This window comes from Lissotriton helveticus, chromosome 8 (genome assembly GCF_964261635.1).
Source record: "Lissotriton helveticus chromosome 8, aLisHel1.1, whole genome shotgun sequence".
NCBI lineage: Eukaryota > Metazoa > Chordata > Amphibia > Caudata > Salamandridae > Lissotriton > Lissotriton helveticus.
The window spans coordinates 1,186,783,519-1,186,796,436 of record NC_136069.1 but is presented as its reverse complement, the minus strand read 5'-3'; the positions used below and the strand labels follow the sequence as shown (position 1 = coordinate 1,186,796,436).

The following is a 12,918-nucleotide window of genomic DNA, read 5'->3' as shown; positions in this document are numbered from 1 at the left end:
GCATTTCATTTGAACGGGGTTGTAATACCTACCCTTCCTGGTGTCAAGGATCCCAGATGATGACAAGGGCGGTTCCGATCAACAGCTGATGGGTATTTTTTCACATACAGAAAATATCCTCTTGACTGTCTTATTGTCTCACATATATTTTGTAAGTACGTGGCTCTATTTATCATTCTCTTTTTGTCAGGTATATAGAGAGTCGACAGTTTGTTGTGTGACCCACAGCTACTCTACGTTTTGCTGCATTGAATTGTTTGGGGGTTGTAGCTGTGTTAGGTCGGTAAACATCCCCTTGGACCCTCCTATCACCGTATTGTTCATGCCCACAGAATCCCCCAACTTCACTTCGATTTCTTATGACTATGTCGTACCACCACCCTACTTACCAGGAAGGAGAAGCGTTCCCAGATCTCCCCTCAAAATGGAGTTAACTCAGAATGTAAGGTGGTTGTTGATCCCACCACGCCAAAATGACAATTGCTGCTTGCATTATGAAAGTAGTTCGTTTTTGCATAGATTCTCCTTACCTACAACTCATGCTGCTTTTATGAATGCGTAAAGCTTGCACACAGTTTGCACAATTAGAAGAAATTATTCGAATATTTTAGCCTGCATGTAAACTCTTGTCCAAAATATTACACAATAATACATTTCTGTATCAGCTAAGACATATAGTAATAGGTAGCTCTAGTGTTAGTTGTAAATGAACTTTCTAGCTGGGAGATATGCATAGTCTGGTGTGAAAACATAACATTTTAATTTTAATACTAAATATGTTTTCTTTGTTTAATACAGGATGATATCCTGACTGTGATCCGACGAGTGGATGACAACTGGGCCGAAGGAATGTTGGGCGAGAAGATAGGGATTTTCCCCATTCTTTACGTTGAGGTAAGATCTGTGCCAGATTCATTCTTATAGCTCCTAAAGAAAAGCAGATACTAAGCACTTGTCTCTAGTAGTGGGGTAGCGGTAGTCGTGAAACGGGATCCTTTTGTTCACTTAACAAATAAGTTGAATGATATTCAACAGACCCAGGTGTTTGTAGCAGGTCAAATGTAGACCTCCTTTGCTCTTAAAAGGTAACACAAATCAGTATTGTTTGTACTGCTTACTCACGTGTATTATCCAACAGGGAATGTCAAGAGGGCTGCCCTACAAATACTACTACACCCATCCCTCAGGTCTTTCTTAGCCCCTGTACGTACTTAGGGGTTACAACACTTCATCGCCATGCTCACCTCACACCACGTCAAGGTGACTTAAGGGAATTTTAAGGTCTGCCATTAGCCAAGACTTTTTGATTTTACTAAATTTGAATGTGTAATATACTTATAAGGGCTTTAACCTAGACCTCTTCATCCATTGGTCTGTTGTTATTCACATTTTTCCCGGCCGCCACCTCATTAATACTGCATGGGGCAGTGGGTCTGCAGACGACGACGTCCCCATTGGCTAACTTCACTGGGACTGACAACATTCTGCCAATGCAGAAGGAGCACATCCACACACAAAGCAGTTCCCTTCAGTGCCAGGAACTACTTTAGCAATTTGTGCTTTAGAGACAAAATACGTTTGCTTTTAGGCTTTTTTTTTTCATTTATATGGACGAGGGCCTGACATCTTTCCCAAAAATAAACTATTGCAAAAAACATGACAAAACAAGTATTGACACAGATAAAAGGCTGGAATCAAACACCATATCTATTGACTTTAAGCATGCTTGTTTAAAACTAGAACTGCCTGTCAGATCAACCCACAGGAGAGTGGCCAATTTTCCATTATCACTAGCAGAATACCATTAGCACGTGGAGGAACCGGAAGGTGCTTATTGAAGGGGGAATATGAGTCGCAGAGAGCACTTTTAGGGCTCAACTCTGTAGCAGCCTCCTCTAAACCGGATCCTCAGCTTCTTTGAAAGGCCTAGACCTGATTGAGTTTATCGGTGTGATTATGGTGTCGCACTGTATCTGAGCTGCAATCCCTCTACCATTTCCAGGGGTTAACCTTGAATTCTCACTACCACTACTCTTGGAGAGTCAACTGTACAAAGGGAGAAACTTGGAATTCAGTAGTACTTAGGCGGTGTGACAGCAATGGTAAACAACCATATGGATCATGGATACAGGCCAGTAACCACCACGACGAAATAGCATATTTTAAAGCACCTTTGAAGAAAAACCTACATTTTAAAAGGTTCTACAGGAGTAGCCGAAGACTTCCCTTTATATCTCAATGTTTCTGAGAAGATATCAGAGTCATTATTCTTGAGCACCAGGAAAGACGCATACACAATCAAAGCAGACATTTATGTGAGCAAAACCAGTGATATTAATCAGATAAATCAAATATAGTATGTTTAAATTGGCCGTCATAAACACAAGTTGTGAGATGTGCTCCATAGTGAATTGTGCCCTAAAGAACAATATCTGCCGCACTGCCTACTTCCGGTTTACCATGTACACTCAACTTTTTATTTGTTCTTTTGTCTTCATGTGGTAATGGAGCATGAGGTGATGTGAAAGAGGAGAAAGTGCAGGGGCGTAGTCACAAATGCATAAAATTAGTAGACTTGTAGTACTTTTTTGCATACTCTTAGATGCCTTTGTGACCTGTCCCCAACATAACTAAAATGAGTGTAAAATGGGAATAGTCAGGGAAAATATTTGTATACAGTTACCACAAATTGAATAAACGGTGGCCTTTGTGCACTTTTGCTAATAAGTAACAGGGGACCAGACGTACTAAGCATTTTTGCTCTCAGAAAGCCCAGAATTGGACATTTGCAACTGCAAAAATGCCTTTTCAAATGTACAAAATGTGGAATCTGTAACTTGCTACCGAATCACGATTTTGCATTCGCGATTCTGTATTTGGAAGGGGTGTGTTTTGGGCATTACTTCCAAATAATGATTCAGTATGGTATGTATTACTGTTTTACAACCGATTTCTGGTCGCAAAACAGTCATACTTTGCCACCAGTTTAAAATTGGTGGTAACACATTCGTAAAGGGAAAGGGGTCACCTGGGGATCCTTCCAATTTGAGAATGTTGAAAACATATATTTTTAAGAGCAGGCAGGGGTCCTGTGGACCACTGCCCGCTCTTAAAAAAGAAGCATTTGCAATGCAATAGGTCTCACATTTGCTCGACTTAAAGCTATTGCTTTTTTTATACATAAAACCGGGCACTATGCTAAGACATAAAGCGTGGAGCCCTTGCACAGTTTTAAAAAAATAATGATGAACGCGAGTGCCTTGCTAAAATATTATGTGCCGCACCCATGTATATTTAACTTATGTGCATATCGGCCAGTGTAGAGGGCACCATGGTCATAAAAATAAACGTGCGCCGTGGTGACAGAATATCAGTATCACGAAATGAAACAAGTAGTCCCTAAACACAACACATGAACACTTACAGCATAATAAAACTGTAGTTGGTTGGTACTTCTTCCGATAAAACGGAAGTGATGATTCGGGAGCACCAACCAATAAGGAGCCAGGAAAGAAGAGCAATGCAGGAGTTTACCAATGGCAAGCAGCAGGCAGCATTACGCTAACTATAATGCTTACAATAGGTCTTGAGTACAACGCATGCGGCTCAACCAGATTAAACTCCAAGTTTCTTTTTTAGGTCTCGGCCTGCATAGGCTGCGCACATGCGCAGTTTTGCTGGTGAGATTTAATGACTCTGAGTAGCGAGGTTAAGCCCCACCCCTCCTCTCCATTGGCTGGCCTCCTAAACGGAGGCCAGCCATTGGAGAAGAGGTCCAAGTGACGTTCTTTTTTCGGTCTAATTCCCGTCCTTTTACGATTGGTGGGCATGTTTTTGACTTTCTTTCTACCTAGTGACGTTCTCAGTCAAAAACACGCCCCCAGTCTGAAAAGGACGGGGCTTACAGACAGTGTGAGCACTTTAGTGCACAGGCCTTCGAGGGGGTGAACTCACCGATGCGCCCGTTCCTGGAGTCGTCGCAGCCGTAGTTGTTGAAGTCCCCCATGCTGCAGTCCCTGGTCGGCATGTACATGACGCCCGCAGAGCTGATGGGGTGCACTAAGGACGTTTCCTTGGTAGTATTCTATAAATAAAATTTTTATTATACGGATAAGACGTTTTCAAGCACTGCAAAATGTAGTTGGCCAAGGGTGTATCGTTTAAATAAATAGCAAAATCTTCATAACATAAACCGTACTATTGGTTGACACTGCAAGTGCTCTTTGCATACGTTAAAACTGTTGCTTAGTTCTTAAGGCTTCGACGGCTCTTCGTTTCACATCCTGAGTGACTTGCATGGATCACAGAAAAGCCGTTGGAAGAGCTGACATACAAGTTTCTTTTATGTCTATTGTCCTGAAATGGAGCCCGCCGAGCGAAACTCTCGCTACCAGCACCCCCACCCCCTCCAACAACGAGAGCGCATGCGTGCGGTGGTATAGAAATGGAAGAAGGACCAACAGTGATCACCTTTACAGAAGAAGCTAGAATATACATGCGAAGAACCGTTTCCTCTAGACGGACGTTGGCGTTTTGTTGATCAGTATGCCCTAATAAATGCAGCAGGGTACCCGTCCTAAGTGCAGGTAGCTAGATCTATAAATTATTTCAGATGGTGTTATGAACAATGATATTGTTAAAATACAATACCTGAAAATGCCGTGCATGTATTCACCCGTTTGTTTATCGGGTGTCCTAAGTTCTAGTCTGGAAAATGTTATAAAACTATTTTGATATTCGTTTTTTTAGCACTTTTTGTCAATAACATGGGAAAGTGTTATTTCCGTGACGGTCGGATGTGACCGACCACCAACAAGTCACCTCAAGCGCGGACATGTTCAGTAAATTATTGTTTTGAAGTGAGAGATATTAGCGCCCGTGTAGGTTGTGTTGCACCCTTTTTACTGGCCATGGTAAGTTATGCATGATGTGCCACATATATCAGGGTGCTCGACATGTGGCACAGCCTAGTTCATGGCACGGAGCCAAATTTATTCTCTCTGGTACGACGTGTAGTGCATATGGGGCAATGCAGATTATTTTTTATTTTTTACACTGCGTGGTGTTTTATGGTAATTTTGGAAAGCACGGGTAGCAATGCATGGTACCGATGCAGACTTGCACCAAGCACCGATTGATAATTAACATACTCCGCTATTGGAGTACCACCTCTGTCTGTGTGTGTGTGTGTGGCTCTGTCTGTGTGTGTGTGTGGCTCTGTCTGTGTGTTGCTCTGTCTGTGTGTGTGTGTGTGTGGCTCTGTATGTGTGTGTGTGTGTGTGGCTCTGTCTGTGTTTGTGTGGCTCTGTGTGTGTGTGGCTCTGTGTGTGTGTGGCTCTGTGTGTGTGTGGATCTGTGTGTGTGTGTGGCTCTGTGTTTGTATGGCTCTATGTTTGTGTGTGTGGCTCTGTGTGTGTGGCTGTGTGTGTGTGGCTCCCTGTGTGTGTGTGGGTGCAAATACAATAGGTCTCGCATTTGCGAGAGATTAAGCTATTGGCATTGTGAATGACAATGCCATTTATTTATCTGTTTACAATGACAATAGCTCTAACTTTTGCAAAGGCGAGACCCTTGCATTGTAAATGCTTGTTTTCTTTATAAGCGCATCCTGTTTTCCTTTGAAGAAAACTGTCTGCATTAAAAAAAAAGATTGCTTTATTAAAAACCAAACACAGACCTGGTGGTCTGCTGACTGCAACATGCCACCATCCTAGTGATGGCTGCGATTGCTAATGGGTCTCAAAGTGCGAACTACCTCATTAATATTCATGAGATAGGTCAATTTTCGATCTACTAGGAAACACTATTTGGAAATAAAAGTACTTCATACATTAGGAATACCATTTTCCTAATTGTAATCCAGAGATAATCGCAATTAAGAAACCAGTATTCTTATTGGTTATACTTCTGGCTCTGTTTCATGCCGATTCAAAAAGACATGTTTAAGGATACTCCTTTAGTACTTCTTCCTGTACTGCATAAACACTTTTATTGGTTATATAGAAAATGTCAGCATCAGGAGATCAGTTTTTTAATCTTTGCTATTTGGCCAGGGCTTAAGTGGGTCTGGTCACTTTGGGTCTCAGCCCTGGTAGTAGTTAAAAACAAATATTGAACCAAAATACCAGACAGGTGGCACACTATGGGAATCACCGAAATTTAGATTACATGTGTATGCTCTTAATTCCATAGACCACACCCGTTTTAGAGACCCTCAATTTTTTCAGATCACCTAAAGCCCCGGCGTTGCCTCCTTGCACCTCAGTTACTTGAGTGAATAAACTTGTAGCCGAAGAGTAGACACAAGAACATGTTCAAGAAGGACGCCCTTACAACACTTTAGTGAATGGCTCAAAATCTCTTGCTACATTACCGGTCTTGTCTTGACAGTGCTACTGTGTTAACTTGAGTGGATTTGGAAATAAAAGTACTTCATACATTAGGAATACCATTTTCCTAATTGTAATCCAGAGATAATCGCAATTAAGAAACCAGTATTCTTATTGGTTATACTTCTGGCTCTGTTTCATGCCGATTCAAAAAGACATGTTTAAGGATACTCCTTTAGTACTTCTTCCTGTACTGCATAAACACTTTTATTGGTTATATAGAAAATGTCAGCATCAGGAGATCAGTTTTTTAATCTTTGCTATTTGGCCAGGGCTTTAAGTGGGTCTGGTCACTTTGGGTCTCAGCCCTGGTAGTAGTTAAAAACAAATATTGAACCAAAATACCAGACAGGTGGCACACTATGGGAATCACCGAAATTTAGATTACATGTGTATGCTCTTAATTACATAGACCACACCCGTTTTAGAGACCCTCAATTGTTTCAGATCACCTAAAGCGCCGGCGTTGCCTCCTTGCACCTCAGTTACTTGAGTGAATAAACTTGTAGCCGAAGAGTAGACACAAGAACATGTTCAAGAAGGACGCCCTTACAACACTTTAGTGAATGGCTCAAAATCTCTTGCTACATTACCGGTCTTGTCTTGACAGTGCTACTGTGTTAACTTGAGTGGATTATTTTCAGAGTATATGAGGGTGGCAGCGAGAATGAGAATATCAAGGGTTTTGTAGTTTTAATGTTTAATCATCTAGAGCTTAACTAGGATGTCAGGCGGAAAGCCTCCGACCAGCGGTCGGAGGCTTTCCACCTGACATGGTAGGTTTACAGTCCAACCACCGTATTAGGATGACCTGAAACCTGCAGGGGAATTTCGACGTGGTTTCGATGAGCTCAAGGAGCCTGTTGGTGCATCGGACAGACTGCATAATCCCTTAATGACGACGGCTCCACCATCAGGATTATGATGTCGATTTCCAGCAGCCATTCCATGTCAACCTTTCCGACATGGAAAGGCTGTCGGAAAGCGACATTGGGGGGCGCTAGCAGGGCCCCTTTCACCACTGGCCCTCCGCAATGGGGCCTGTAGGGCACCTAGATTGCCCCCCTAAATATCCCTGCATCGTGTGGTGGAAGCTTGTGCTGCGGGCCTTTTCCGCCCGCCGCACAAGCTTCCATTGACAAGTGGAGGTTAGCGACCGCCCTATGGGAGGTTGCATCATAATACTGCGGTCGGAACCGCCGACCTAAGGTCGGGCAGTTCCTTTCTGCAACAGTTACGTCTGCCCGACATCGTAATTAAGCCCATAGTGCGTCACTGGCCACTAGTGAGCTCAAAGTGGCTCATATTTGGTTGAGAATATGGGGACATAATTTGATTGCACTGCCTCATTCGTTCGTTGCTGTTGGTGTATATGTTCGCAAATAAAGTTTATGTTCCCAAAGAGGGTACGGGTGCAAATTCATGTTAACCGATTAAAGAATTAACTGGCGTTTCATGGTTTTGCACCTATATGCTGCATTTAGGCTGAATTTCCTGCCGACTTATCTAAGAATAAATGTTTGGCACATATTAAAGACGTTTGCCTCCTCGTTGCTTATTTCAGTCTGCATGCTGCCAGTTAAATTTAGTGCCTGGGAGGGCCACTGACAAATGATGGATAGTGTGAAATCCTGTCAAGTCTCCAGTATTGGGAGCTCTTCCAGAAACACCAGTCAGTTGGGGGCAAGAAACTGAAATCTGAGGCTTTTTCTGACAAACAGGGACTAATGGTGGCCTTATTTGCCTGGGCATAGAGAGTCACTCACTTTGTGCAAAAGATCCTCGTTCAGTTATCCATTTTGATAATAGCAAGAATTGTTTCCATTCCTGTACAGACACTGTGGTGTGGACTCTCTCTCTTTCTCTCTCTCTCTCTCTCCCTTTTTTTGATCTCTCTCACTGTAACTCAGTCTTTATCTTTCTCTCTCACACTTCTTGTGCATTTCTTATAGGGCATAGTGCTGTCCAGATGTACCTTTATATTTTCTGCAAGTAACATAAATGGTTCTGTGTGTTTAGATGTATGTATCTGTGCTGTCTGACTGTTCTTGGGTGCCTGTGTGTGTAGTGTTTCCTGCAGACCCATGGGGTCTCTTTGTTCACCTGTGTGCTTGGGTGTCAGTATGTGTGATGGTCTTTATTTATGAGTTATTATAAGTCTGCGTGCAGGTGTGACTCTATGTATTTTGGTTTGTGTGCATGGACAACCGGTTCGTGTGCATGGGTATCTATATGCGATTAATCTCAGACTGATTTGTGTCTAAATGTAAGAGGGTTTGTATTCATTGGCACTTGTATGTATATTGGGCCCTGCGCACGAGGGCCTTTATGTCTCTGGGTCTATTTGCATTGGAAGCTGTTTGACTTTTCGTTCGTGTGCATTGGTGCCTGTATGTTTGTTGGTATGTCCACCTGTGTGCATGGCTGACCATATGTCTTTTAGTCTGTGTGAATGGCAAGTGCATGTCTTTTTGTGTATGTGAGAAAGTGCCTGTATGTTGGTATATATGTATTTCTTCCTGTAGATGTATTTCTCTATGTCTGCATCAAGGCCTGGAAGTGGGTTATCTCTCTGCCCATCCGTCCCCATGCCACTCTGCTCATCCATGTGTGCCTACTTTTATGTTGTCTGACTGTGTGAATAGTGTGTAATAGTATATGTGAGTGAATGAATGTGTGTATATGTTGTTGGTGCTTGGTACTGGTGTGCTCCACGCATAGGGACCAGCAGGAATGCTGGTCTATGTGCACAAATTTCTGTATACCGGTTAATGTGTGTGTGTGTGTGTGTGTGTGTGTGCGTGCGTGCGTGTGTCTGTGTGTGTGCGTGTGCATTGATGCCTATAGGTGGGTTATATCTCTGCCCATCCGTCCTGATGCCACTCTGCTCATCCGTGTGTGCCTACTTTTATGTTGTTTGACTGTGGGAATAATGTATGGTAGTGTATGTGAGTGTGTGCCTGTGTGTGTGTGTGTTGTTGGTGCTTGTCTATGGTGTGCTCCAGGCATAAGGTCCAGCAGGCATGCTGGTCTATGTGCACTCATTTCTGTATGTCAGTTAACTCCTGTGTGTATGTGCCTGTGGCTATCTTCCTCTGTGTGTGCATTCGTGTTTGCAGTTGTGGTGGTCTAAGTGCATGCATAGGTCCACAATGCATGACGGTGTGCTTCTGTGTGGTGTGTCTCCATTTGCATGCACTTAAGTTGTCTGTTTACTTTGCAGATGGGTAACATCTTGACGGTACCTTCCCCCATCAGTCACTCTTTTGCTAGATAAAGGTTGTTTTCTTGAATTATCACACCTACAGCTCACATTTTACTTTCTATCTCCCCAAGAATCTATTTGTGTCTCAAAGAGTGAATCCACTGATTAAGCGTCACCTCCCTAAAAGATTCGGATTATAGCACATAATTCACACTTGTGCCCCACAATTTCCACAAACATTTGTACCCAATGACTGTACAAACACGACAATTTCAGTAAATGACCAATGCAAGAATAGTGTTTTTGCCTGAGTGGAAAGGTGCAAATTTGGTTTGGACCACGTGAGGTAATTTGGCAGGACCTTTGATCACCATGAAGAATTTACCTTTTTCAATCTTCTTCTCGATTCCATTTGTATCATTTTCCTCCAAGTATTCTGGTGCTGTACTTTATCCCTAACAGGCACATGCATCAACGGTTTTTGTGAGCGCAAACAGTGCGAATTGCAAAAATCGTCCGTTTGCGCCCGCAAAAAGGCCTTTTACGATGCATTTAAGTGTCGGGCACTCGCAATTTCAAGAAACTGCAATTTATTGGGATTTCTTAAATTGTGATTGCATTTAAGGAATCGCAATTTGCGATTCCTTAAATGCAATGCATGTACCCCTTAGAAATAGCAAATTCGCTATTTGGGGCCGCTAAATACAGAGAAATTACTCAGGTCTGTATTTTGCAAAAACCTTGAAAATGCAGTAAGGTGCATTTTTCAAGGTTTCAGGTTACACACACATACAAGCCCTTGGGGAATGTGTGTGCGCAACATGGTTGCACATCACAATTTCAGGGGTGCAACAGGGTGTCATTTTGACAACTATACACCCTTGAAATTGCATGCGCAATTTGCGAGTACCTATTGGTATTCGCAAATTGCGCATGCAATTCCCCATTCATTCCTATGAGTCTGTAGGCCCATAGGAATGTATGGGAAGCCATTCCTTAATTGGGACTCGCAATTTGCGAGTCGCAATTAAGGAATGTTTACAAATCGCTATTTTAATATCGATTTCTACGTGCATAGGCTTTTGAGAGTCCCTAATTACGATTCCTTAATAATCTCAATTAAGGACTTGCAAAAGCATTTCTTGATGCATGTACCCCTACGTGTTTTCTCTGTGATAGATATGCTCTTTCATCGGGGACAGCTGGCATCAGGTGTCCCTCTTGTATATCTCTAACCTCTAGGTCATTCATCGTCTCCTGTCAAGGAGTTTTCCTTCCTGCCCTCCAACATGACATGCAGTATCTTTCCACAAATGTGACTGCTCTTCACTACATATTTTTCACTTCCTCGTGTCTTAATCCATCCCAGTTCCAGCCACAGTACTTATATGGGATTTTCATGGTCCAACTTTAGACAGTACTAGTTTTGCTAGTTCTCCATCAGCAGTTAAGTCAATGCCAATGGGCTGGCGTGTCCGCATGGTCAATGTTAGGGACCATCTTTCTCCTCATTGTTGAGAACTTGACTCTTGACTCAGTGAGAAAACTGCATTAAATCCTTCTTCTTTTATTTTTGTCAGTGGGCAACTCGGTGAGTAGGCAATTAGGTTGACGATGCTTGGCACTGATTCTTTGCTTGGCTTCATCTTGTCCCTCTCTGGTCCATGGTTTCAAAACTTGCCTCACTCTACAATCTGACAATGATTTAACGATAACATTGAGACCTGTCTAGGAGGTCTCCCATAGATTTCAGCATAATGCTGGTAGTGACTTAGGGCCTGAATTTAATCTCTGCGAATGGGTTACTCCGTCCCAGTGGTGACGGATATCCCGTCTGCCGAAATACAAATCCCGTAGGATATAATGTGATTTATATTTCGCCGATCGGGATATCCATTACCGTTGTGATGGAATAACCCGTCCGCCAAGATCTAAATCAGGGCCTTAGTCAACAAAGCTAACTGCACATTGACTGATGGATGAACCTCGCTGCTCACTCTAGCCGAATGATGTCCTAGTAGAGCCTTTCTCACTAATTAATGGGTCATTCGCTGACAGTGCACCTGAAAGGTTTGGTACCAGAATATCATTGTCAGATTATCTTCTTTGAAAATATCACCCTATTGGGCTTAATTATAGAAAAACTCCGAACAATGGGAAGATATATCTATAAGCTATGTTTAGAGGCGATATTGATGTCAGACTGTGTTTCTGTTTAAGATATTCTGGCAAACAACCACTTGAAAACACAGCAACTCCAGTTCTAACAAAGAAACTCATACCAAGTTCTAACATAGAACAATTAATTTACAACATTATGTTTCTGTTTCACCTATTATCTAACCAGTAATTGTTTATTTAGATGCCCACAAACTGGTTGCTCAGTTAAGTATGAATAATGACTCCCTAAAAATTATAGTGGGATTTTATCAACCTCCGAAGAATGATGAGGGTTGAATCTGTCCTGCCAAGGTTTACATCTGCGACCTTTAAATTACACACAGATCTCAACAGCTGGCAGGCAACTTACCGAATTAGTGCAAATCGAATGCAATTCCGTATTCTGAGTGAAACAGAAGGGTGCCATGATCTCAAAAATATGTAGCAACTGTGGTCTTAGGACATTCAATTTGGAATTAAGATCCTTTTAAAGAGACACACACACCATGGAACAATAAACAAAGCGGGACTATATACAAATGATACGTTAGAATTGTGACCGTCCATTGGGTATTATAATGGTTTAGTCCAATTGATTGATTTTTAGTGACACCGTTGCAAAACATATTTATTTTGTGTGGGTCAGGTGATCGTCACACTCCATCTGTGAGGACACTGCCACTTCTGAGTAGAAGATTCAGAGCTCCCTCACCAGCTGGGGTAGAGCTACAACAAGTGAGCTTTGAGGCAGGTTGGAAACACCCACTCACTAAATGGAATAATGTACTCGGCAATGTCAAGTCTGGAGGGCACTAGGACCCTGGGGATGGCAGCTGGACGCCACTTCCTGTATAAGGATGGGAAACGGCAGACTGCAAGGAGATCAAAGGACAGTCCAGGAAAGAAAGGGGTGAAGATAAGTTCCTCCAGAAGAAGAGGAACAAGTAATAGAGTGGGAATTATAAAAAGAAAATTAGCTGTATTATAACTACCGAGCTCTGTGTCCTCATCCCTCCTGCAGCAGGCACACGAAAAACAACTGACCATTTAAAATGTTTATTGAAAGTGACCCTTGTGCCTCCATATGGTCACCGACCTCCTTGGAGGCTCCCAATATCCTTATGATATACTACTAGGGCTACAGTATTTCATATGTATATTGGC

At 42.5% G+C, this 12,918-nt stretch overlaps 1 protein-coding gene across 1 annotated transcript in view; it reads left to right on the top strand.

The window, feature by feature from the left end:
* SH3RF3 (SH3 domain containing ring finger 3) overlaps nt 1-12,918 on the top strand; it is a 786,031-nt gene that overhangs the window by 140,691 nt on the left and 632,422 nt on the right. The window contains exon 3 of the mRNA XM_078658954.1: nt 799-894. Within this exon, the coding sequence (XP_078515080.1) occupies nt 799-894 (96 nt within the window). The remainder of the gene's footprint in view (nt 1-798; nt 895-12,918) is intronic.